This window comes from Lepus europaeus, chromosome 13, assembly GCF_033115175.1.
Source record: "Lepus europaeus isolate LE1 chromosome 13, mLepTim1.pri, whole genome shotgun sequence".
NCBI classification, from domain to species: domain Eukaryota; kingdom Metazoa; phylum Chordata; class Mammalia; order Lagomorpha; family Leporidae; genus Lepus; species Lepus europaeus.
Genome location: NC_084839.1, coordinates 29,722,197 through 29,749,271, shown reverse-complemented (window position 1 = coordinate 29,749,271; position 27,075 = coordinate 29,722,197). Strand labels below are relative to the sequence as shown.

The 27,075-nt window shown below is 42.6% G+C and overlaps 1 protein-coding gene across 3 annotated transcripts in view; it reads right to left on the bottom strand.

Annotated features, from left to right (window-relative positions):
- Positions 1-27,075, bottom strand: part of LTBP1 (latent transforming growth factor beta binding protein 1) — a 445,454-nt gene that overhangs the window by 9,500 nt on the left and 408,879 nt on the right. For all 3 annotated transcript variants that reach the window (XM_062209234.1, XM_062209235.1, XM_062209236.1), the window contains 5 exons: positions 26,738-26,824; positions 24,745-24,873; positions 23,922-24,062; positions 22,867-23,037; positions 1,097-1,219 (listed from right to left, as the gene is read on the bottom strand). In XM_062209234.1, the coding sequence (XP_062065218.1) occupies positions 1,097-1,219; positions 22,867-23,037; positions 23,922-24,062; positions 24,745-24,873; positions 26,738-26,824 (651 nt within the window). The remainder of the gene's footprint in view (positions 1-1,096; positions 1,220-22,866; positions 23,038-23,921; positions 24,063-24,744; positions 24,874-26,737; positions 26,825-27,075) is intronic.

Here is a 27,075-nt window from a genome sequence, read left to right as displayed (position 1 = left end):
AGAATGTGATTTTCATGTATGAGTATGTCAGAAAGCTCATGGAAAAATGGAATTAAAAGTTCACATGCATGGACCATGAACTTCTTGAGGTCCCCTTGTACATTTAAAAGCATTCGTAATTCTTTGTGATGATCAATACACTGGTACCCTTAAAAAATCTTTTTGACTTTGAATTGAAACAGTTCCTAAATGCACCCATCAAGCTCTAGTTGCTCAAGATTGAGTTCCTAGGCAGTGAGCACTGTGCACAGGTGACAGGACTCACAGAAAGAAAAGGCTTCATGTGCAGTGTTAACCCAGCAACATCGCTGAAGTCCTAACCCCCAACTCCTGGGTCCACAGCGATGCTGTGTCTTAACTGGTACAATGACACGTGGGGAGCTAACAAGACTCCTGGAACCCACACTTCTCTAGTTCTTGTTCTTGAAGTGAGACAAGTTATTATCTATGAATACATCACCTATTCTTTCGGGCTTGGGTTCGTGATTGCGTATTTGACAGTTTTGATTTCTGCCATTAAAAACTGAGCTTGTGTGTGGGAAGGCTTGCTTACACAGGATGCTCTGGCCACACACTAGGGGACTTCTGAAAGGCAAACACTACCTGTGCACTTGGACACGGGCTCACCTTCCCCCATGAAAGCTCTGCTCATAGATCCAGGAAAATCCAGCACACACTATTTCTTACTTAATCGCCTTGTGAGTAAATGTGCAAGAGCGCAAGTTTTTTTTAAACACTTGTTAGAGTTAACATCTGTCATTTCCTTAAATCAAAAAAAAAAAAAAAAAAAGGCTTCCAAGCAAACCTTGGCCCTGGAAGTAGACCACCACTGAGAGAACAAAATAGATGATTTTGCTATGGGAATTACGACAATAAGATCATTTTCTTTAAGAGAAGTAAACAGACGCGACCCACCAGCAAGATGAACCACGGAATCCAGTGGCTGTCAGACTAGAGCATATGGAAGAACTACCCGTGCAGCTTGAAAAATAGACTTTCTTAACAGCAGGTCTGGCCTGCGGCCCAACAATCTGCATTGCTAACAAATTCCCAGGAATCACATGTATCTTTCATCACAATTCACGAGTTTGCTTACGGTCCTGAACGAAGTAGGGATCAGCTTCGGGAGTGTACTGTTCACTGAAGTCAACCAGGGCGTCTCGTCCGTATGGCCGCCGGCGTCCTGCCACTGGGATGTTACACAGCTGGGCGTAGTCATCTACGAAGCAAACAGTGATCACCGTGAGACCCCATCCCTGCTTGTCAGCTCCTGGGGGGACCCTCTCGCAGCTCAGAGCAAAGGGGGATCCACTAGGGCACAGTCATACCAGCCTCTACCTCCCACGCACCACTGCATGTAGACTGTGTCTAAAGATTTTTCTTGAAAGAATTTGAGATGGACCGAGAGAGTGAGAGAGGGAGGGAGGCAGCGTTCACCCACTGGCTCACTCCCCAAATGCCTGCAACGGGGGTGGGCCAGGCTGAAGCTGGGAGATGGGAACTCAGTCCAGGCTTCCCACAGGGCATGTTAACTTGCTTCATCAAACACCCACCCCAAAGCCCAAAACCCATAGCTAACTATTGACAGAACATGAAGGAATGGGAAAAATGAGCCAGGTCTTTGGGAAGAACAGCTTTACTCAAACCCATCTAATGGGTTTGAATAAAGCTATCATTAGAGACACTTTTAAGGTATAAAAGTTACTCTACGGGCAGGGACGTCTCCACTCCCTAGAGAGGAAACCATGGACTTCTGGTGTCCAAAAATGACCCGATACTGAGCAAGGATGTAGCTCTGTATGCTGCGTGAGCTGTTAGCCACTCAGGATGTTTCAAAACGTGTCCACGTTTCGCAGAAGATGCATATTTGGGAGTAAAACCGATTTTGCACCCAAGTCAACTTATCTTTCAGTTCTATTTTCCACAAACTTTTTGGAGACGCTTTCTGTTATCAACTCATATTCCTACATGTCCCTTATGAACAGCATTACGGCAATGCTGATTACAATATAAAGACGGTGTGGTAGTGGCTGGGACAGCTAACAGTTGGATCAGGCTCACTCCATGCTAGGTATTGTTCTAAGCATAGAACACACACGATTCACTCAAATACTGACACTACCTTAGGAAAGGGCTGTGCTAGGGTCTTCAGTTTACTGATGCGGAAACAAAAGCACAGAGATGTGGCAGGGCCACATCCGCAGTTATTACTGGAACACCACACCGCACACTCTCTCCCCCAACCGTCCCCCTTCCTTTGAAGCTCTTAAATATTAGTTTGAGAAAGTGCATCCATTTGCTGGTTCACTCCCCGAATGCTCATACTGGCTTAGGCCTGACTGCATCTGGGAACTCAACCCAGGTCTTCCCTAGAGGTGGCAGGAAGCCCCTGCCTCCTAGGGTCTTGCATGAGCAGGCAGCTGGACTTGGAAGCCAGAGTCAGGATTACAGTGTGGGATGTGGCCATCTTGCCTGCTAGGCTCAGTGCTTGTCCCTCCACTGGCATTCCTGTCCTCAACTTCCCTGGACCTCAGCTAGACTCACCTGGTTATTTCCCGAGGCCATGTTCCCAGCCCAAGCTGGGTCAGCTCCATGGCCATCTGCCTGCTGACTGCCCTGCAGTCCTCAGGGGCTGCACTCAGCACACGGCTGTCCATGTATTGTAGGCTTACAACGCTTTCAAGCAATTATGAGCCAGGCTCTTGCCTACATTTAGAAGCAGTCATCTAGGGAGGAAAGCTGGAACAAGGACAGCTTCATGTTCTCTCCATGTGTGTTACGGCACATAGACTGCTCACAGATATGTCCAGTGGGTGGTGGAAACTCCGGGGTGCCCTGGCCCTCCGCAGCTCAGGCAGGACCGAACTCTCAGGGTGCTCTCACAGGCAGCAGGCCCCTGGCCTGGAGCGTTCCTGTATTTTCATAATCAAAACACTGCCTAGGCAATCATTGGAGTGCGGAAGGCTCTCTTTCCCCCTCTTTCCCCCACTCCTACTCACATGACTTGAGGAACGAGGGTGAGTGTCCACGTGTGCTCACATGCACACACACACACGACTGCACAAAGAAAGTGTCAGGCCAGAGGAGACCTTGAACCACTAGATAGCGAAGGAGCCTGGCTGCCCCTTCCTAAAATTCTCCTTACGTGGAGGCCTTCCAGGACCATCCAGGCCTCAGACGTCTCCAGCACTTTAGCATGAAACCATTCCGTGAGAAATATTAATTTCATTTAGGAAATAGCTGAACCTGGAAAAAGACCCTTGCCTCAAAAAAAAAAAAAAAAAACAACTTCAAACAGAGCCCAAATGGTTGTCTGTTCTGCTTAAAATTTGAGAAAGACTGAAGATTTCCCTGTGAGAGTGAGATTGCTGAAATGTTTACAAGTTTCAAGAGCTGAGGTCATCTTTTCTCATGACTTTTTATATACATTTGTTGTACATCTGAGAGGGAGACTTGTTCAATATTTTATATCCAAGCAACAGTTGTGATCAAAAATGAATATGAAAGATGAATTAATTCATGGGCTGGCTTTGTAGAACTAAACCCAGGGTGGCTGAGCATCCTCCTTGGGACAGCTATTAGGGACAACTGAATCCCGAGGATGTTGAGTGACACACTCAAGGCCTGGCCAGGGCTGCCTGGGGCTCAATCCATGCTTGTCCCCTTGGACCATGCCTCTCCTCCACAGAGCCACAAGATGGCCTCAACGCACAAAGCTCTCACCACTGGGCAAAGGCCAAAGGAAAGGCCAAGTGTGAGAGAGAGAAAGGAAAAGCAGCAAATTCTTGGAAAAAGTGACACTTGAACTGAAACTAGGTGACAAGGGATTATCTTACAGGAAAAGATATTCTGGATTAATTTTCAAAAGCACTTTTCCAAGGACATTGAGAAAGGAAACTACATTGTGTTTGGGTTGGTGAGGGGCAGAGGAATGGGCAGGCAGCACCTCTAGGACTTGCCACATCTTCTCTCCCCTCTTCAGATTCCAGAATTTCTGTTTTGCTGCCTCCCTTTCTCTACCACACTAACATTCCAAGCTTCCAGACAGTTTGGTCAGTTATCAAAACATCATTTCTGCATTATATGTACTCTCCTTTGTACTTGAAGATGTGCTATGGTCCCATCAACACCAGGACATGTATTTTGAGTTATTTTTCTGGGAGCATGGATGGGTCTGTCCTAATCCATCCACGCTGCGCCTCCCGCTGCGCACATCTGCTCTGATGCTTGGCCAGGGTCAAGGGTGCAGTGAGCATGGAGTAATGGAAAGAACGTGGACTTGGGAGGCAGAAGCTGGAGCTCAAGCCCTCACTGCACCACTTTCCAGCTTAACAATTTTGGACAAAGCCTCAGTTTCCACATCTGTTGCATGGGGCACAGAAAGTCTTCTCCATCTACCTGTGCATTACTGATACACACAAAATGAGGTTATGTTGTGGAGCTGCTCACGAATTTTGGAGTACCAAGAAAATGGAGGTTACAGGTTTTTCTTGTAGGTTAAATCACAACGTTTCTGCTGAACATCTGGAAATCAATATTTTTGAAGACAGTATTGGAAGGAAGTATTAGAAAATATAAGTTTTAATGTGAACAGACCCTGAAGGTGTTTATCAAATGAGCAACGAATGATGGGATAATATGACTGGTGGTCTCCATGTGTTTTTGAGTTTTGCTTCAGCATTGTTTTTAAATGGATGGAGGAAACTCTAGCTCAGTAAATAGAGAAGAATGTCTTCATGGAGTCCATCTCCAACAAGACATAAAAATTGTTGGCTGTCTTGGCAAATTCAGTGACATACTGGACAGTGATTAAGGCTGAACAAGAGCACATTTTAACACCAGACCAGGACTCAATGGATAGGGAAAAGCTGAATGTTCACGGCTGCATCAATCAGAAGAGTCTTGAGTGGAGGGTAGGTTTCTAGAAGTGTGTTTCACCACCTTTTGGGGGGACCAATGGGAATATGCAAAATATTCCCATGAGTCTTGGGCAAGGTGTGTTCTCCAGGATCCTCTGGGCAGTCCAACCAGAAACCACGCTGGCTTGGAGGTGCCGGGCTTTGGGTACCGCCAGTCATTGCTACAGTCCAGTTTCGGGGCCAGCAGCGTATTGTGGTTGGCCGAGGGTACAGAGCCCAAGAAGAGCAAGTTTCTGATCTAGTTCCACATCTTCCCCTGAGAATCTCCCAGCCGCCGCTTCATTCAGTTAAATGTGTGCTGATGAACATGTATTTTCTCTCCCTGGAGCCTTTTTCTTTCTCCAAAACACGCTTTGCTTATTGGATCAACAAAAATGTATCACCTGGTTGTCTGGGGCTTGGTGCAGAGGAAGAGTTTTGCTAGCAGGCCTATCCTGGGAGGCATACTTTGAGAAGCAATAGCATGTCTGAGCTTCCATACAATGCGTCTGTAAAGGATCTAGCCAGACACAAATGTGAAATGAATCGGAAATGGAAATATTCACACCAAGTCCCTCCCCACACACGCTGCATTCCCCACCTCCCCAAACACAAATGCTTAGCTGTTGATCAAAGCTACCAGAGGCATGGGATGGCGAGGGGCGGGGAGAGGACCCACCGTCACTAAGTGGTCTAAACGAGATCCATGCCACCGATCACACCAATTTCCTGCCATGGCGGATTCCTAGGACAGATGGTGCTGCTTTGATTTTTGTTTTAAAATGGAAAAAAAAAAAAGTTACCCCCTGGAGCCAATGGGTCTGGGGCCCCTGCTGTCAGCAACAATGAGAAGCACATGATCGTATCCTGGCAGGAAATCTCTATTCTTGATGACAGACATCTCTGCAGGGCTGGTCTGGACAGTCGCATGTCACAATGCCACTCCGGCATAGTGGTGACTGAGGCAGATTGGAGGCAGCTGCTTTCAGAGATGAAGAGGCTGTATTGCATTCTCCATCAGGGCTAGGAACTCGGTGCTCGCACATTTCGAACCGTATGTATGAAAGAACCAAGGACCGATTCTTATGAAGAAAAAAAATGGGCCATGTCGGACTCACATTTCTAGACCAGGTATTTTTTTGCAGGTTCAACCACCTTATCACCTAATGGCATGTCTAGGGAACACACAAGTAGGAAAGGGAAGCATGGAGGGAATGGGTAGTATTCCAGAACCCCCGAGCCCACATTTTACTGAGATTATCAAAAACTATGAAATTTTTAAAACACTGGATATTTCCAGGACATTCCAACTAGTACTGGCAAAGGAAGTGAAAGCAATAATCCGCTCACTATTACAACACAGTGGAGCTGGACATCAGCTTGGGGATCTGTCTACTTTGGTCTTTTAAAAAGAAAAAACATTTACCTACGGTCCCTGGTGAACAGGCAGTAGCTGTGCTTGCCCGAAATCACAATGCACAGTGTTACGACAAGAACTCCACTGAGAAAGGACCTGGAGGCAAAAGGCATGGGTTCTAGTCCTGGGCTCTTCCCTTGCTCCTTCTTTGGTCTGGACACGTGTCTCTGAGCTTCAGTTTCTCTGTCTATTGAATGGGGTCAGGTACTCTTTGCTTTGGTTGTATTAAAAGTGATGCATCAGCGGTTTCATCCAGGGACACGTTAATTTGGCCTCGGGTTGTATGAATGAATGAGAATGTATTTTGGACAGGGTGGGCTTGGCGGGGAGAGGAAGGATGTCAAGAATGAGTGCGCCCTGGGGACCACAGAATCACCGGCTCAGGTCAGCCGGGAAGATCGGGGGAAGCTTCACTTTGCCCACCTCACTGCAGACCCTCGCCTCCAATCAGGAACAGAGCAGCGGCGAGGGCAACTCCAGGAGTCACAGGCGTGAACAGCACATAAGGAAGTACTAGGTGAACGAAAGAACCGTGCAGCACGGGCTACTGTGCATCCCTGTGTAGAACAACTGAAAAGAACGCTGGCTGATGTGACCACTGAGCTCCCGGGCGCTGGGCAGGAACTTACATACACTGTGTGTAACTTGTCAGATCCACCTTTGAGATAACTGCACTTAGCTCCTTTTGTCTCCAATAAGAAAACTGAGCATAACTTGCCCAGGGTCAGGTGAGGGATTTGAACCCAAAGTGGTTTATCTGCCACCCCACATTCTTTCAACCCTACAGCTGCCTTTCTGGAACCTGAATTAAAAATGATAATGTTCAATACACTCCCTGGACAGTGGGCATCTGAGAAGTATGTGGCCCAGCAATGAGCATTTGTGACTGCAATTCCAGGGAGAGTAATAACCGCGAGTGTTGATGAGCTCAGCCCCGCCAGGGTCAGCTCTGTCATTAGCAGGATTTGTGTTTATTGAATGTGCTCGATTTATTAGGTGAAAGAGATCAAATTGCTGAATGTTCAATTAAATGGTACTTGTCAAGGACAGGGAAGTAATGAAGTCTAAAGTCTTGGCAGGGTTTATCTTCTGTGGGACTCCTATAAATATTAATGCTCTACAGAAACTCATGGCCAGAGACCAATCCAGTTCTCTCCTCCCCCACCCTGCACCTCATGCTGCCCTTTGAAGTTCAGTTACTCCCAGCATTTCCCATCAGAATGCTGCTTATTTTGCCAGACTCACTGAAGAGATCTGTTGGGTACAAATGTCAAAAAAACAGAAGATCTCTGGTTTCACAAATGTAGACCCTTGTACTAGTGTTAAGTTAGGCCACACATGAAAGTCTTTCATCATGATTGACAATTTAGGATTTTCCTAGTAAGGACTGCAAGAAAAAGGACTCCCCATTTCTAAGGATCCAGGGCTTGGGAAATATGATCGTTTCTAGAAAGCTCATCGAGGTGTGGGCATTAAGTCTGACACTTAAGATGCCTGAGTTTGATACCCAGCTCTAGCTCCTCACCCCAGGTGCCTGTTAATGGAGACCCTGGGAGGCAGTGGTGATGGCTCCTGCCACCCACATGGCGAACCTGAACTGGATTTCCAGCTGTTGGCTTCAACCCTTTGTAGGCATTTAGGGGAATGAACCGCTGGATGGGACTCTGTCTCACAAATATATATAAAATTGGTAAAGTTGGGATTTGGTGAAAAATGGAATTAAAGTTCATTTTTATGCAAAAAGTCTTGAAATCCATGCACATGAAGGGTCTTTGAAAAGTTAATGAAGAATGTGTATTATGAAAAATATGCATGAATTTCAAGCTTTTTTGGCACAAAAATCTTAATTCTACTTTTCCATGAACTTTTTGGAAGCACTCTCGTATATTATTAGGTCTTATATGCAAACAATCTCAGAAGAAATTTAAAATGTGGTACCTTTAATATCTGATAAGACTGAACAATACAACAGAATCAAATAGGAAAATTCAAGGTGTTAATTTGCAGCTGTAAGGAAAGATACCCTGTTTCTTTCCTGCTTTTTGAATATCACTCAAAAGGTACAATCTGAGAAGGCAACAATTTGGAAAAATACATAATATACATAGAGAAAAAAAATGAAGTGATCTCTTTTCATCTTTTTTTCATTAACCCAGTAAGAGTTACTTTAAAATACAGGTATACATATGCGTAAAAAATGTTGTATCACATGATAATCATACTAAACACCATTGAAGTGTTCATTTTGTTATGTGAATTTCACTCCCTCCCCAGACGCCCCCCCAAAAAAATGCAGGAGAAAATTTAAAAGCTCATGTATATTATATATTAAATGAACATAATGGAAAAAATATTCCTGGACTTCAAAAATCTTTTGCAGTAAAATAAAATCTTTGAATTTTATTTTCCCACAAAATTCATAAAGTTCCCTTCTATGAAGTCTGGAATTGATCTAACCTTTATATTTTTTACTGGTAAAGTAAGGAAATGGGCCTAGATCATCCCTAAGGTATTTGCTAAGTCTGCATATTGTATGATTTAAAAAGAAAACATTCTTAATATTAGGGTGCCAAATTCTCAGAGACAATTTGTCATCAAAACTTGTGACTGTAATATGAGGTAATGACCACTAGATGGCAGTGGGACCTTCTGGTGGTGCCCAATGCCCACCTGGATGTTTCCAGAATGACAGATAAACATCGGATTTAACAAAAGCAAGCACAGTCAGTCTAACCTCCTTGTGTTGCTTTTGACCCCAAGGGAGAAGGGTTTAGAGAAGTCTAAAGATCAAGTCAGAATAAATTGTTTCTTTTCTAGAAATAACTTAAAATGTCAGGATATAGATTTTAAAGTACACTACAGTGCTTGAAAAAAGTTCAAGGAAAACACTACTAAGAGATGTTTACTTTGGTGTTAAAAATTTTGAAATCAATGCAATTCTTTTCCTAATTTGCAAGCTCAAAACTTTGAAGGCTGCTCATGATTTCAGTAATTTTGCACCAAAACTTCTGATTGATTCCATTTTCCATTTAGTTTTTGGAGCTCCTCACATTTTAACCTTGCAAAATATTCTAAAACATGTTCAATTCTGATTAATATTCAGGAAACCAAGATAATGAAATAACAGATATCTCTGTATCATTATTTGAAGAGTAAGTTCTAGGACCTTAATGTAATACTAAAGTATAATAAAATGCTAAAATACCAAAATACCATTAAGGAGTACTATTCATAAAAATATATTCCACTCACTGTAAAACAGAAAACGGATCCATCTTGAGATTTTCTAGTTCTGTTTTAGGATTTCTTCCTATATTGCTGTTTATCATGATCTAAGATGACTCTCCTCCAACCTTCCCTCCTGGAGCTGTTCACAATCAGACGAGCAGGCAGGGAAATCACCACCAGAAGTTAAGAGCAGCCTTTCGCAGGGACTCAGACTACCACATTAACATTATGCCCTGAGGCTGAGCAGTGCACACCCAGCACAACGTTCACAACACCTCTGCCTGACACCGAGACTTGAAACTCAGAAGGAAGCATAGAGAAAGTTTCATTGTGTCGGAGCCTTCCCAATGAGCTAATTTTCTGCAATGGCTTATTTCTAAAAGCATTGGTCATTACCTTCCTAGCTTCCATTAGCTACGGACAGATGCAAACACAAAAACCTGGTTGCTTTCTAAGAACTTGCTGCAAGAGAGCAGATAAACTGAAGTCACTCCCCTGCCTGACTCGGGCGGAGAGATCCATATTTTAAAAGACATAGGCAGTCGGCAACTTCGTTGTAGCCATAGTTGCCTTACAAAGTGACTTAAGAAGAGACCAAAATAAATACATCATTGATGGAATTCCAAACCTCCAACACAGAGCAGGGCCTTCAACTGTATACAATGATTTTACCAGAGTCCCATTCACAGTTCATTTTTCTTAGAATACACGTCAGCTAGTCCCAACATCAAATTGGAAAAAAAAAATTATTTTCAATATGTGGAAGTAAAATGTCCACTAAAAGGCAAATCATAAAGTACAAGACTACACTGAAAGAGAAAATTAAATGCTCACGCATGCTCTGACTAAACTGCTCAGACCTCTGCTCTAGAGATACATTAGATGGCTTGTGAATTCAAAGTGTTGCTTTTGGTGATCAAATTGTTTTACCTGCACACCTTACTTTTTCTACTTTGGCACTTAGAGTCTAAGAGGCCTTTGATAAGATGATAATCTTAATGAAATTTGTTTTCTTTCAAAAGCAAGGAAGCATGGCCAAAGACTTTCCTAGAATTTCCATGTAATAGAGCTTAGGAAATCAGCAAGTATAAAGCGGAGAGCAGGTGTTTAGCTTAGGGACATCTGCCTCCCACACTGGAGTACCTGGGCTGGACACGGCTCTGGCTCCTGATCCCAGCAATCTGTTAACGTAGACCCTGGAAGGCAGCACTGATGGCTTAAGTCATCGGTCCTTCCTTGCCCACTGGGGGACCTAGGTTGAACTCCCAACTCTTCTTGGCTTTGGCCCACCGCTGTCCAGGACAATTTGGGCATCTGGCCCGAGTTGGGGCATTACCCAGTGGATGAGAGCTCTTTCTGCCTCTCCAAGTATCTTCAAACGACCACACTCCAAAGTCCAAGTGCATGAAAACTGAACTTGCAGAACTGCTTGTCTGTTGATCACCCTCCCCTCCTGTTGAGCTGCCCTGTGACTCCTGCTGAGGCCATGGAGACAACAGCTTCACCCAGTGGTCAGCACAGAGTCCACACTACAGTCAGCCTAGCTCTGCTCTCAGGTCTTTCCCAGCTGCTGCTCCAAGCTCTCGCTGACTCGCCCATACTCCAGGGACCAGGGCTGGGGAAACTGCAGCTTGCTCTACCACACTCCTCCAGAGTTTTGTCTTCAGCAGTTGAGCAGGAAATGAAGGAGTAAGATTTCCTCTTGTCAAGGTTCCTTCCTCCCCCTCCCCCACCCAAACTATCCTTCCTTGGAGACAAACCATGCTTACTTTCCTTCTAATGTGTTTCTAATCAATGACTACAATGTGATCATAACCACAATGTGACTTCCTTGCCATTGCTTTCTTTTCTTCTAATACACCTGCCAAAACATAATTTAAAAAACCCCACATTTTCACTTTTGTTTCTAGTATTTTTCCTTTTATATGCTGTCTCCCCTTTTTGTGTACCCAGCTTCTTCTTGGTCACGCCTCCCTGTTTACTTGGTCCCTTTCACAACCCCAGTAGATCTGTCCCAGTTTAGAAAAAGTGGCTCTGATCGGCCATAAACTGGCCATAAACACTTTGTCCAGCCGGGACACATCACTGGGACAGGGAATCTCAATGTGGTGAGCACATCCCTGTAGGAGATAGTATCTGATTCTTCAGGGATAGCAGGTGTATTTGGACAAAAGCTTTTATTTTTTCCCTGTCCTATTCCCACTGAGAGTGCTGCATTGACAGATACTGATTACAAAGATACTGTGAAAATAGAAATCCTCTGAGTCTGTTCACATGGAAACAAGAAGAATGCATTATTCTATATCCCTGAGTAATTCATACTTTGAGTATGTAGGTCCCCAGTCCTGGTTTTAATTCCCTAATAACTGATTGTGAATCAGAGTTCTGACTTTCTCCATTAAGTAACTTTGGCTGACCAAACGTTACAGTAATTCTACAGAAATGATGAAATAAGTTACGATTAGAATGGGGCTTTTTTTCTCCTTAGGATTGTAAATGTCTATGGTGTTTAAGAGAATCATATAATAAAGAATCTGATAGGCCTTGTGATTTCAGTTTGAAATATTATTGATTTTAGATTTAGAATCAGGATGAATGAGGATTTTATTAGCTGATAGTATTTAAATCTATTATGAATCCAACTGTTGCATTAGACTTCTAAGCCCTGTTTAAAAATTTAAAAAGAAAATGTTTATATGGCTGAAAGAGCCCACCAATCTAATAAAGCGAGAGAAAATCAAATGTGTAACACACATGTATTTAACAAATTATATATGTGTGTTAATAACTTCCATCTGTTCCTGCAGCCACATAAATAAAACTGATCTTAATTTATAGACTTCTAAACAGAATGAAAAAACAGACAAGATGAGATGAGCTCAAGTTTGCAGAAAACTCTGGGTTTTAACTCTGTAAATTGAATATATTGAATGTTCACTTACAATCCTTCCCGTGCACAAAGCTTCCCTTGGATATCAGAACTTCAACGGGTGTTGAAGAGCCTCAGAAAATCCAGGAAAAACCTATGCTGCGTGTACTCTAGGCTCAGCATCTCACAAGCCTTACTTTCTAGGAACTATAAATTATTTACTGGCCTCTGCATATGGTGTCCAACTCAGTCTTCTTCCACGGACACCAAGAATATAGTCCCAAAGAACTGGACCATTTAGCTGTTTAAATACACTAATTTTGTGCACAAGTGTATATGTTTGGTGAGCAGGCATGGTGTCCACTCAATTCAGGAAGCTACTCTTTCCGGAATCCTATTGTTCAGGATCTATGCTCAAAGGGATAAATGCCTTCAGACCCAGAGCATAATGATATAATTCCTCAAAAAGGTCTCCACTTGATAAAGGAGGCTGAAGCAACTTGGCCAGTGCAACGCACAGACCCCTGGGTTGTCCAAACCCAAGACAGTGCACACACATGTTGTATCATATTGAGGATGTTCCAAAGTAATCATTAGCATTCCTGGGAAACATATTTCTTGGAAAAGCCCTAAAACCATGACTCTAGAGAGGCCTTGTGCAATGATTGCCCAGTTACAATATTTTTGCAAGTTTAGTCCATGAGTCAAAGCCCTGTCTTCCTTCACACCTTCCTCCTCCTCACATTGAGATTTTTGCAAACACTAACAGCCATGTGTGAATGTGGAACAATCATTAGTCCAATCGTTCAAGACAGGATCCACATTCTTTTACTTTTGCAAAACTGTATTTAAAAATAGGGGTAGACTAGCTACTAGAGAGTATTCAGAAATTTAGTGATAGCAAATGGTGAATTTATTAAATGAGGGCATTTTCCACACATTTAAAGGACATCCTAGGAATAGAATATCCTAATTCTGAATTTCATTTTACACTTATAATTGTACACCTGTTCCAAAATTTTGTCGAATAGGAGTTCAGTAAACAATGAAATGAAGAAACATGTAACTAATTCTAAGCTGAGAACAGAGGAGTCACGTCCCCCCATAAACCATACGGCGTATGGACTTGATGTGCAGCAACAAGCAGCCCCCTCATCATTGTCAAGAGGAGTACGAGCAGCTCTCACACAATCTTCCCATCAAAAGGGGACCACCTGGACAGTGCTGCTGTCACCTGGCCTCCACTGAGCATGCGTCGTCCATTTGACAGTGACGTGGGAATACAGTGATGGACAAACCAAGCACAATCCCTGTCCTCACAGAGTTTAAAACTTAGACCTTTCTTTTAACTTATGTGCAGTCCAAGATGTAGATGGCCATTTGTTCGGGAGCAAATTTTAGGATTTCTTATCTGCAGCTCGTGGTAGCTTCTGCTTGGCCATTAAGAGAGAAAATATAGTTTGAATAAAACATATACTTGTTAAAAAAGACTTAAACAGTAAAAGGGGATTATATCACTCAATCCAGGTGGTTATGCCCTTCCATTCATTTTTTTTTTATTATGGAAGCAATAGTTTTCTAAACAGGTTATTCTACGTCTAGTTAAAGTATAGACTAGATACCATTCTACATTATAATCTATAGCTATCTCCATTTTCCTCTGTGAGGATGAAGTCTAATTTAGCAATCAATTCTCTATTGACAGGATTGATTCTAAATTTTAAATGAACTGTAATTATATTTTCCTTCCTGGCACTCAAATATATCTTTAGAAAAAAAATTTTAAGAGCTAAATTTTTAAAGTTAGTATCTGAGTTATCTTCAAACTGATCTCCTAGCAACACTGAGAGGACCCACACCTCCTACATTTTGATCAATATTAGTACGCTATTACACTCTAACATTCTGCAACTTCTGTGGCTATTTCTTTAGGGACATTTCCCCCCAGATCACTCACCTTTCTGTGGCAAAGGTTAAAACACCTGTGTTGCAGTACATAATAACACCAATAGGTGGCAACCTCTGAACACACTAAATGTCACATTAAGAAAATTCCTGAATTTCAGTTTTAGATCAAGACTTTATCAAGTATTCATATTCAATTTTACTTTACTAAGTAATTATTTAAATGATGCACTTGTCAGAACTCTACTTTACCAGTGTAACTACAGACACTGGAGGCCCTGGGTACTTTAGATTTCAGCATTCATATATATCAACTTTTCATTTGTTTAAGAGTAGTTTTTTATGTCCACGAGCTAATGGTATCTTATATATCTTATGACTTAAAGGTCTATTTTCCAGAAAATTTCATCTTACACTTTCAAGTGCTAGGTATCATCAACAATTTTATTTACGGAAAATTACCAGCTTGATTTAATTCATCACCTTATGGGACATGTTGTGATCTCGTTTCCATTATTGTGTACGGATGTTTGCTGATACACTGCCTCCACTTGTGCTGTGTTCATTGTGAGCCCTAAAACTGCAGTTTTAATGGAAAAGAAAATTTTAAAATCTCTTCACTTTATGCCTTCTATTATTCTAAGGGACTCTTTGAGAACTGCTTTGAAATCTTAGGGAGAAAGGAACTCGGCTACCACTTCGATTCTGGAGCCATGATTTCTGAATCTTCTATTTACTGGTATTGGATGGTGGCAGTTAACTCAACCTGCCTGTGCCTTGCTCCCCTTCTAGAAAAAGGATATAATTGTACACCTAAGGTGGCCTGGAGAATTTTTTTTTAAATAGATCATTTATTTGGAAGACAGAGTAAAAGATATTCTACTTGCTGGTTCATTCCACAAAAGCCCTCAGCAGCAGAGGCTGGGCCGGGACAAAGCCAAGAGCCGGGGTCTCCCCCAGGGTCTCCCATGTGCATGGCAGGGACCCAACTACTTGGGCCATCCTCTCCTTTCTCAGGTGTATTAGCAAGAAGTTGGCTCAGATGCCAAGTAAGTAGGACTCAGAACTGGAGCTCCAATGTGGGTTAGTGTGCATCACAAGCAGGGGCTTAACCTGCTGCACCGGAAGCCTGCCCCAGAATAAAAAGCTTAACAGGTGGAAAGCATCTTGGACTGTGCCAGACATCGGGCTTTGCATGCACTCACATATGTATATGCCTCTTAGAATTTGTTATTATGGTCGAGACTCAGAAAAGCAAGCAACAGAAAATTCGTATTCCAATCAACTCCATATCTAGCCCAGGTCTGATGTCTACATGATGTCCCTCCAGTGTGGCACTTCCCAGGAAGCTCAGGCCCTAAGCACTCCCTCTCATTCCTTTTCCTGACGTGGTTCTGCCACAGCTCTGTCTGTCGGAGGCTGGCATGGCATCATGATAAAGAGATCAAATTTAAGGGTCCTCTCCAAACAGCTGTCAGCAAACCACTGTAGGAGTGGGCAGCCCCAAGGGTACTGGGACAGGGGAAGGGGAAGGCAGGAGCAGGGGTGCGACCCGAGGTCTACTGAGCACACATGACCACTTGTATGCACTGTCCACAGTCACACCAGCTGTGCCACCACCAGACGCATGGAGCCTGGCGCTGGTACCCGGAGCCTTGAGCTGAAGACTGAAATAGGATCCTGAGCAGCCCCAGGAAGGCACTGAATTATACAGTTCCTCTCATGGGAAGTCCCCCTGACATAATTCATCACCCCCCACTCATTTCCCCTGCACGTAGCACCAACCCGCAAGACGCCATGGAACTCCAGAGAACACCGTGGCCGGAGCCAGGCCCACCTCCTCCGCCGACCGGTTTTCTCGGATGTAGCCGCTGCTCTAGCGAGAGTCGGTGCCCGTGACCTATTGGACCAGAAGTGTGAAAGCCTTTTCCAGAGCCAACGCTTTACTTTACACTGTGCTTTAATGCTCAGAGCTGATGACAAGTGGTGCGATTTATTCCTTAAATTCCTCCAGCACCGTTTCCATCAGTAACTAATTGTTCCCCCAAAGCAGCGCTGCACTCCGAAGGGAGCTGAGAGGCTTGGTGTCTGACAGGCCGGGGCTGATCTGGTGCTTAGACAGACAATGGGGTCCTTCTCAACCGTCCAGAGAGCTGGGACAGAGGGCCGGCGTTGTGGCGCAGCGGGTTAAACCGCCACTTCTCTGGCATCCCAGATCGGAGTGCCAGTTTGAGTTCTGGCTGCTCTTCTTCCAATCCCGATGCCTGCTATATGCCTGGGAAGGCAGCAGATGATGGTCCAAGTACTTGGGCTCCTACCACCCACGTGGGAGATACATATGGAGTTGCAGGCTCCTGGCTTCTGCCTGGCCCAGGCCTGGCTGTTGCAGCCATTTGAGGAGTCAATCAGCAGATGGAATCTATCTCCACTCCCCCCTAACCTACCCCATCGCTCTGCCTTTCAAATAAAAAAATCATCTTTGAAAAATGTTCACAGTATTTGGGACGGAGTACTTAAAGGATTCAGTGGCAGAAACTGAGCGTGCCAGTTCTGAAGTTCAGTCATTTGCTTCCTCTTTGAAAAATCAACAACTACCAGAATTAAAGCAGGTTTTAACCAAAGACCCACCAGAAGTCTCTCCATTACCCTTTGAGCATAGCTCATTGTGTTAGGGGCACAACCTGGGAGCTAAGAAGAAATGCAGAATCCTGTCACCTTACACCCCTTACAATCAAATCCATTTTTAGAAGCTCCCCAGGTCATTAATAAGCTCATTAATATTTATGAAATAATAGTCCAGAAGAGACATTTTATCTTGACAATAATCTCTGCATTTGTCTAGCTTCATTCATATTCGGATGCTATTCGGTGTTGCATATTTGATAAGATCCTTGCATTTTAATTACATTTGAAAATGCCCTGGATCTGAGACACCTGGTGGCAGCGGAAAGAGCTGTTCATATCTTAAAATAGTGCTCTACTGATGAATGAAGCCATTTAATCCTCACAGTAACCCCATGAGGCAGGTGACGGGACTTACACAGGGGCAGAGGCACAGAGTCAAAAGACAGCAAGTGCACGCAGAAAAGAAGTTACCAGATCAGGATCCAGTGCCAGGCAGCCTGGTCCCAGAGCCCATGTGCTAACCCTTGGACCCTGGCTTCTCCTACTGACCACAACCAGCAGTGCTCCTTTGGAGATGGTTTGGTGTGGGTCTGACAGAAGATCAGGTGCTTATCATGGGAATGCCAACTGGACATAGAGCCTCTGGAACAACTGTTTAATTTTACCAAGCACTTCTCTTGGGACTCAGATTAGGTGATCCCTAAGTCCAATTCCCAAAGCCATTATCTTGGTAATATAAAATAAAATTCCTTCTGGGCTGCCTGATAATTCTCATTTATACACTGAAATGGTGCTTGTGGGGCAAGTGTTTGGTGCACTGATTTAGTGCTGCCTTGGACACCCGCATCCCATTTTGGCATATCTAGGTTCAAGTCCCAGCTCTGGTTATGATCCAGGTGCCTGCCAGTGTGCACCCTGAGAGGGAGCAGATGATGGTTCAAGTACTCAAGTTCCTACAATCTACACGGGAGAACCTGGAATGAGTTCCAGGATCCTGACTTTGGCTCGGTCCAGTCTAGCTGTTGCACGCATTTAGGGAGAAAGCCAGCAGATAGGAAGGCCTCTGTCTCTGTCTCTCTCAAATGAAATTAAAACAGTGGGTCTTTGGAGCTTCCAGAAGGAAAGGGTGGAGTGTGCCACTCTCAGCAACTGTCTCCATGCTGTATGCCTGGGACCTTTTGGATCTTGCTCTGTGTCACTGTTCACTGGGCTGCTCATCTGTATCCTTGGTAATTTCCTTTACAGTAAACTGTTAAATGTATGCAAAGCATTTCCCTGATTTCTGTGAACCAGCCCAGAAAACCATCAAAGCCCCGAGGTTGGTGAGGAGACCCGGATCCATTGCCGGTGAGGCAGACGTACAGGTGGCCCGGCCCTGTCTTAGGCATCTTGTGAGATCGAGCCCTTTCATCTGCACACTCTGATGCCCACTCCCGAAAGATCAGAATTGCAATAACATATAGGGTGCTCTGCTGCTGGGCAGGCTGGGTGCATTTGGCAGGGGAGGGGAGGAAGTCCTGTGCAACTGATGTCCAGGGTGTTCTGGAAGAGCACAGAAAAATGGAACTTTAGGCATGCTCAGCCAAAGAACAGTGGCATGGAGGCCGGCACGGTGGCACGGCAGGTTAAGCCTCTGTCTGCAATGCTGGCATTCCACATGGGCACTGGTTCAAGACCCAGCTGCTCCGCTTCCGATCCAGCTCCCTGCTAATGGCCTGGGAAAGCGGCAGAAGGTGGCCCGCGTGTTTGGGCCCCTGCACTCATATCGGAGAACTGGAAGAATCTGGCTCCTCACTTCAGCCTGGCCTAGCTCTAGCTATTGCAGCCCATTTGGGGAGTGAACCAGCAGATGGAAGAGCTCTCTATCTTTCCCTTTTTCTGTCTGTAACTCTGCCTCTAAAAGAAATAAATTTTTAAAAGAGAAAAACAATGGCTACCCCCAGGTATCCCTGGAACCCTGGGTCCTTCACAGATAGCTGAAGAGCCTAAGTAGTGATTCTCTGCAGCAAATCTCTCCAGCACCTGTGATGTTAATGAATTTATACACAGGAGATTAAAATGATAAATGATTCAAAGTCACTGATTTTGAGGATCTGGCTGACCCAACACATTGGAGATTCATGTTGGAGAATTTCTCATAATTATATGTATGTATGTGTATATATATATATATATATATATAAACTAGAAATAGTTTAACAATGACACTAACCTTTTTTTTTAAATTTGGCATGTGATAGCATTTTTTCCTACATAATATAATCAGTAGACCTCAGTGGGAACCCACTGATGCAATATTCTAAAATCCCCATTGTTAGATGAGATTTCATATTTAGAATATAATTCATAGAGTATAGATACATTATTCTAAACTTCAGGAAAATACTTGAATATCATTTTAAAAACCTACTCAATCAAATTTGATTTTCAAAGCCACTGAATTTCAGATTCATACGCAGTGAGTGTTTAACCAAAACGGGATCTGGTTAGAGACCAAGTAAAAATGTAAGTGAATGTGGATCCTATCATACAGAGGTTTCCATAAGTGCATGCATTCCGCAGCCCACGTGTCAGGGCTGTAGGAGAACATGCACAAAGCCCCTGTGGATGAAGAAGAGTCCAACCAACAAATGGACAAGGGACACGATACTTCACCGATAAAGAAATAAAAATCACCCACAGACACAGAAAAGATGCTCAAATTCCCTACAAAGAAAGGAGTTGCACATATAGTAAACTTCTTTCCCACCTGATACAAACAATTTTTAAAAACTAAGCCTATCCGGTGGTACAGGGGAATGAGGGAAGAAGCATCTGGAATGCACACATTTCCAATATTTGGGGAAGCAAATTTTAAAAGCGTATATTCTTCTTAACCCAGTCTCTTTATCTGGAGGACTCTTAGTGAGGTGCTGCTGTAGAGACATACATAGATGTTCACTGCAGCATTGTTTACAGCAGGAAAATCAAGGTTGAAGAAGGAGCAACCATACCAGAGCTCGCTACCTAAACCAAGCAACCTCGGCAAAACAGATTCTCAGAAGCCACTTCAAGTCACCATCTTGCATCAATTCTAAGACACCACAGATGGAAAACCGCATCCTAGTGTAAGGTGTGAAAACGTGAGAACTTGGCTGGTGGCCATTGCCAGTTGCTATCAATTTTCAGATGACCTCAATTTCAGGGATGCTGAAGAATAAAGCAAAAAAACTAGGTGTGCCTTAGACTGGTGGCAGGGACCTCAGTTTTAAATATGATTGCTATAAATATATAGCAATGATTCTAATAAATATACAATTAGTGAGTAGAAAAAAGACAGGGGTGAAAAACAGAAGCACAGATCAATTGTGCTGGGGCAGGTAGAGGACGACACACGTTCTGAGGATTTTAATTCTTCAGAGGGACCAGATGAGGGGACTTCAAAATGTTCGGAAAAAGTACAATGAAAATATCAGCTTGTTTTGAAGCAAATACACTGTGAAAACCATGCAGGGTAATACACATTTTTTCATGAACTTTTTTAAGTTCATGTGTATAAATTTCGTGTGTATGAATTTTAAGATTTTTTGTCAACAAAATGAACTTATCTTTAAATTCTAAGCCATTGTAATCCATAAACTGTACTTTGGAAATTTTTTTTAGCTTTTATTTAGTAAATATAAATTTCTACTTTCGACCAAATTCTGGCAGTGTGCTTCTATTTTTGAAAGCATTAATTTACAAACTGCATAAGGAAAGATTGTGCCAGAGCACTGAGAGGTGACTGAGGCCTCACCCTTTAAACTCTCTTCTGACTGGTTGTACTGTTTCCTGTGGCATCTGCTGCCAGGCTACAGTAATGCCAGCCCTACAGCCATCCTCCCAGCCCTCACAAGAACCCCATCAGAGAGCAGTCCAGGCCTCCCTTTCACCCATGAGCTGTACCGGGTCAGGCCACCTGCCCCTGCTGAGGCCGCTGACGGGGCACTGCTGGATTCCAGACTCAGCCGGTCTTGGCTCCAGCACCCACCCATCTCCAGTTCTAAGCTACTATCATGGCCATCTCATGCTTTCTGTATTTGCTTTTGTCCTGTTACGCATTTTCTTTTTGTGGTATTTCACAGCGTTTTCTTTTTCATGCAACATTGGTTTTCAGTTATCTCCAAGCTGGAAAGCTAATTAGCCTGAAAGAAGTATCCTAGTCCAATGAACTAAAAATTAATGCGTTTCTTTTCTAAAGTCATTCTGCCTTGATTCACTGTTCTGAGAATGTACTGATGATCCAGTTCATTTTAGAATCACTCATGATTTTTCTGGCTTTTATAAGTACATTTTTTCCCCTCATAGAAATCTTTTATTTAAGGAATACAAACTTCATATATACAACTTTAGGAATATAGTTATTCTCCCCACCTTACCCACTCTCCCACCCACATCCCCACCCCTCCTCCCTCTTCCCTTCGCAGCCCCCATTCTCCTTTAAGATTAATTTTCAATTAACTTTGTACACAGAAGACAAACTCTATACTAAGTAAAGATTTCAACAATTTGCACACACACACATAAAACTGAGAACAAGAATTACATTTAACTCTCATGAAATAACTCATTAAGGACAGAGGTCATGTATGGGGAGTAAGTGCACAGTGACTCCTGTTGTTAATTTAACAATTAACATTCTTACGTATGGCGTCAGTGACCACCTGGGGCTTTTGACATGAGCTGCCTAGGCTATGGAAGCCTTTTGAATCCACAAACTCCATCAGTATTAGACAAGGCCATAAGCAAAGCAGAAGTTCTCTCCTCCCTTCAGAGAAAAGTACACCCTTTGATGGCCACTTCTTTCCACTGGGGTCTCACTCACAGATCCTTCATGCAGGATTTTGATTTTTTTTTTTTTTTTTTTTTTTTGCCACAGTGTCTTGGCTTTCCATGCCTGAAATGCTCTCATGGGCTTTTTAGCCAGATCCAAATGCATTAAGGGCTGATTCTGAGGCCAGAGTGCTGCTTAGGGCAATTGTCATTCAATGAGTCTGCTGTGTGGACTGCTTCCCATGTTGAAACATTCTTTCCTTATAATTCTATTACTCTTACCAGACACTTGATGCTTTTTATATGATCACTTTAACACTTAATCCTATCTATATGTTCACTTTAACACTTAAGATGACATTTTTACCACCCAGCTTAATGGGATTTGGGTTCCCATGGCAACTCTTGTTTATGAATGAAGATAAGTACATTTTACATAGCAAACCCTATCAAGTGCTCCCTTTGAATGAGGAGGGTCTTGAGCAGCCACTGCAGAATTCAACAGTCACCAAACAGCCCAGCCAGGAAGAATGGAGTCAGCATCCCCTCCCCAGCACCAAGACCAGGGGATAAAACTAGGGGCTTGGCCTGTCTCACTGTTTGCATTTGACTGAAGATTGAACCCCAGATCTAAAACTTGAAAGAACTGGTTCAAATACTTTCCCACTTCCTGGTCCCATCCCTTCTTTCCTAACCTCTTCCTTATAATATGATAATGGAAACTGGCATAAAAATTTGGTCTTTTACCTTCAACAATCTCTACTTCTCTGACATTCTCTAATACCTTTTACTCAAAACTGTTAGGAATGAGAAGGATTATAGGAAAAATAAAGAATCAGGAAATATAAATTCTAAAGCCCTATGCTTTGGATTGCTACGTTAAATATTTCCTTGGGTCTTTTATCATTTTTGGGAGAAATGGAAGGAGAATTTCAAAAATTAATGACAGGAACTGGTTTGGAGGTAAACCAGGAGCCAGATGTTTGTACAATCCTGAGCTTCCCTCCCCTACACACACGATGAAAATAAGGTAGAGTAAAGGCCCCGAAGAGAAACATCAGGCTCCACAGGAGGGGCAAAGAACCTGCTCCTTAAGGCCTCCTGCCCTTTCAGGACCCCGGACACAGGCTTACCTGAATCCTTCATGGGGCAGAGGGCACACTGCATGCCCCAGGCCTCTCCATACAAGCAGCAGCACTCCGTGTACGTCGTCTGCTTGCCCACGAGAGGCCGGCTGCACACATACTCCTCACTCAGATGTTCCCAGCACAGATCCTGGTACACATCGGTTTCTTCAATTTGTTCTGAAAGGGAAGACACCATTCCATGACAATTCACTGTTACTCCCATCCCATCAACACTGGCAGGGAAGCCAGCTAGTCTCAAAGTTTCCATCCTTACTTCTAGGAGTGACTTCCAAGTCAAAGTCTGAATCCAGCCTGGTCTTTCTGTGGCTCAAGGCTCTGTCATCTCCAGCTGAGTGCCATTCCATCAGCTGAAATCCAACCTGCCCATCACCTTCCAATGAAACCCCTCCCTCTGTGGTTTCCCAGAGTTACGTAACATGCCCCGCTCTCGTCTGTCCTTCCCAAGCCCTTTCATGTTCACTCTCTTACCTCCTGCCATTTCTTTCTTTGTCAATTTTTGGATTCATACCTTCTTACCCACCCCGTCTGCCAAAATCCTGGGTGAGTGATATTCCACGCTACAGTCTTCACTTCCAACCTTTTCTCCCTTTTCAGTTGACTTCATCCAAAGCCGTCTCTTGGATGTGATGACTGATTATGCCAAGGGTCGGGGGCACCGTGCCCCACAGGGAGGATGAATGAGAATTCCTGCCCAGGGACTTCAGGGCTCTCCACCACCTTCTTGACTTTTACCTTCAGTTCCACCCAGCCTCATGTGTGGCCCCTACTCTGGTCAGGTACCCCCGATTCTCTCTCCCCAAACTTAAATCTTCCTCAGCTGCCTTTGGAGGTTAAAACTCGAACACAGAACATCTCTGCTATCTGCTCAGCCACTCTATACCCTGCTGCCTCCTACTATGCTCAAGATATTAAATTTCTTACAGACTGGTAATAGGCATCTTTATTTCTCTTAGCTGTTCAATTATTTCAAAATACCCACGGAATCTTTTTTTTTCTCAGTAGCTCAGATTTTAGTCAAAATGTGACAAATCCACACATACCATTTGATTCAGTTGGCCGTATGCATCTTTTTTCTGAAGCATCCAGGACCAATGGGTGGGTGCAGAAGCAATTATAGGAGCCTTCTGTATTAACACACTGGCCATCAATACAACTATTGGGGTCTTGACATTCATCCATATCTTCAGAGAAAAAGCAAACATTACTAAAGAAACTCCACAATCAGTTGTACCTCACACACTTACCAAACTTAACACATTGCTAAATTTAGCCCAGATTCCAGAAGCTGCCACACTTTAATTAACTACACATCATCATCCAAAAGAGAACAGCTCTGACCATAAAATATTAACTTGTACTGATTGGAAAAACAAAATTGCTGCTGCTGACGACGACATTAAATATGGAAAGAAAACCTCTATGAACAGGATATACTTAGAAATTTAAGATAAAATGCCCCTTTATGATACTTTAAAAATTATTTCCTTTTGCTATGGTTTTCTGCCTGGCGTATATGGTTTTCTGCTTAAGCACTGGAGTCTGTGTCAGTATTTAAAAATGCCTTTCACTTGCAAGGTATGAGTGATGAAACAGGAGGTTGCACAGACCAAAAGAACACTTCAGTTATAGCACTGACCTGAATTATAATTCCACATTGAATATTAACTCTTTGAAATCCGTTCAAATAGCAGGATGGAAGTTTTTTATGTCTTAGATCTTGCTCATGAAAGAGCTCCATAAAATATTCACACATCTTCTCAACACATGATTTAGAGGCAAAGATATTGTTTTTACGACACAGTGTTACTTATTTTTTCCATCTGTATATTTTCACAGCACACCATATTCTATCCTAAAACTTACCGAAGCACTGCAATTTGACGGGATCATAGTAGGTCCCTTGCTTACAGTAGCACTCATAGCCAGGCTGAGTGTTCAAACAGAAACCATTTTTGCAGATTTCTTGTCCAAAAAGTAGGCATTCATCTGCATCTGTGGGGAAAAATATTAAGAAGGAGAAGCTAGCTTTCCTCTTTCAGCTAAAAGAAGCGCCTAAGCAACCCTGGAGTTCAAGTGAGATATTATTACTCCAAAGAATCTTAAAGATACAGCAGTATAAAATTCTTACAGCGAGGACTAAGTGATACAGAAACATAATCAGATGCAGTTTGTGTGTGATATTTAAGGAGCAATGGTCAAAAAAAATAAATAAGGCCCAATGGTCAAATGTTATCTGAGATGCTGCCTCATATTTGATGAAATAGTCTATGGATTCCACAGTGGCATCAACAATATTTTGTAAGGAATACTGACTTGAAGCTCTAGCCCATTCACTTATTAAGACTGAGACAGTTCCCAAGAAGAGTTTGGTAGAATCTGATGGAAGGTTTCTTTCTTGGTGATAAACGTAAGGCAGCTGAAGCACAAGTTGCTAAGGGGGTTGGCAGACCTACTCTCCCACAAAATTAAGATTTTTGTCATCACAGTTTACTTGGGGATAATAGGAACACCAATCCAGTAAGACCGAAAGGATTAAATGAGAACATCCACATATAGGACTCATTATATGCTATAGCACAAGCAGATGCTCAAGTATTATTCATGACTTTATTATTATGAATGATAATAACAATAATATGTATCATTTTAGAACCAATGTCATCTCGTCTCCGTGTTAGAATTCAAGACTCCAGAGATGACTTGCTCAAGGTTAAACAGATGGAAAATAGCAAAGCCAAACCTAGAACATATGGTTGTCTGGACTGGAAGCCAATCTTCTTCCAGCCATTTATAGCACTAGTAAGACAGGGTGAGGAGGAATTTATTTTTATATGAAAGAAAGGATGACTTATGTTGAAATCAGGGCTCTCTTCCATAATATGAGGTGAGACTTGACTACATCCCTGCAAAAATATAGTGCATGACACTTGTGAACCTAAAAACCATTCAACATACATCAAACAAGTCATCCTGTCATTTAATTGAACTAAATCATAGATGTATTTTCAAAACAAAAATGCAATTTCTTATCCAGCTACTAAACTCCTGGATACTATTCAATCACTAGTTTTCAAAAAATGGATGGCCTATATTTTTATAGTCTGTTTTCCATTTAGCAGCTTCCAATGTGAAACTATAAATTAACACATTTACTTTGTATATAAAAGGCCATAATATCCCTATTATGGAAATATCAAAAGTGAGTAGTTAGGAAATATTTATACATGTGAATATTCACCAAAATCAAGAAGCTGCATATATGTGTGTGTGTGTATATGTGTGTGTGTGTGTGTATATATATATATATATATATATTAGAATTATAAAGCAGCATTAAGTATATTAAACACATCTACTTTTTTGTTTCTTTTTCCATTCCTCATTATGAATGTGTGGCCATTAGGAAAAGGTTCTAGCAATGGTATCCATTCTCAAAAACCCAAGACACCAGTTTTGTTGATGATCACAAAGGCAAACATGATGGTCAAACTTTATGCTCATAACTTGTGATTTCTAATATATCTCTAAAATAAAAAATAAATTTGCTAAATATCTACTAAGTACAGAATTTTGCTGTTAAAAACCTTTGCACCTATTACCTCATTTAATCCTCATTCTAATCCTTGAGAAGAAGATATGGAAACTCTCAACCTCACACAGCCTTCACACTTCTGCATCCCAAGCCACGGCTCTACCCAGAGTCCACAGGAACCTTATCCCAACTGGTAGAACTAAGAGCTTTGGACTCAGGGTCCATGGCTCAAAAGAACGCTTATTTCTGTGTAATGCAGCCATGCTTTCACTCAAATGTCAGACACACACACATGTTGCAAACTTTTTTCTGCTTGATTCTGACCTTTATAGTTGTCACCTCCAAGGTCGTAAGAGGATTCTCCAGCAGGGACGAAGCCTTTCCCTCTAGGACACATTTCTGTATACTCAGCTGATTTTAGGAAAAACAAAATTGGGAAACAAAACAAATTGAAAAAAGAAGAAAAAGATAAAGGCATGTTTTATATCCAGTTTTTTAGACCCAATAACTTTGAGGAAATTAGACAAATAAATCTAACACAATTTCCAAAATTTACATAAATAAATATAGTGACTTCTGAAACAGACTTTAAAAATTTTAAAACCCTCCTAATTCACCTATATTTTATTTATTCATGTTTTACTTGATGTTATTTCTCTCCT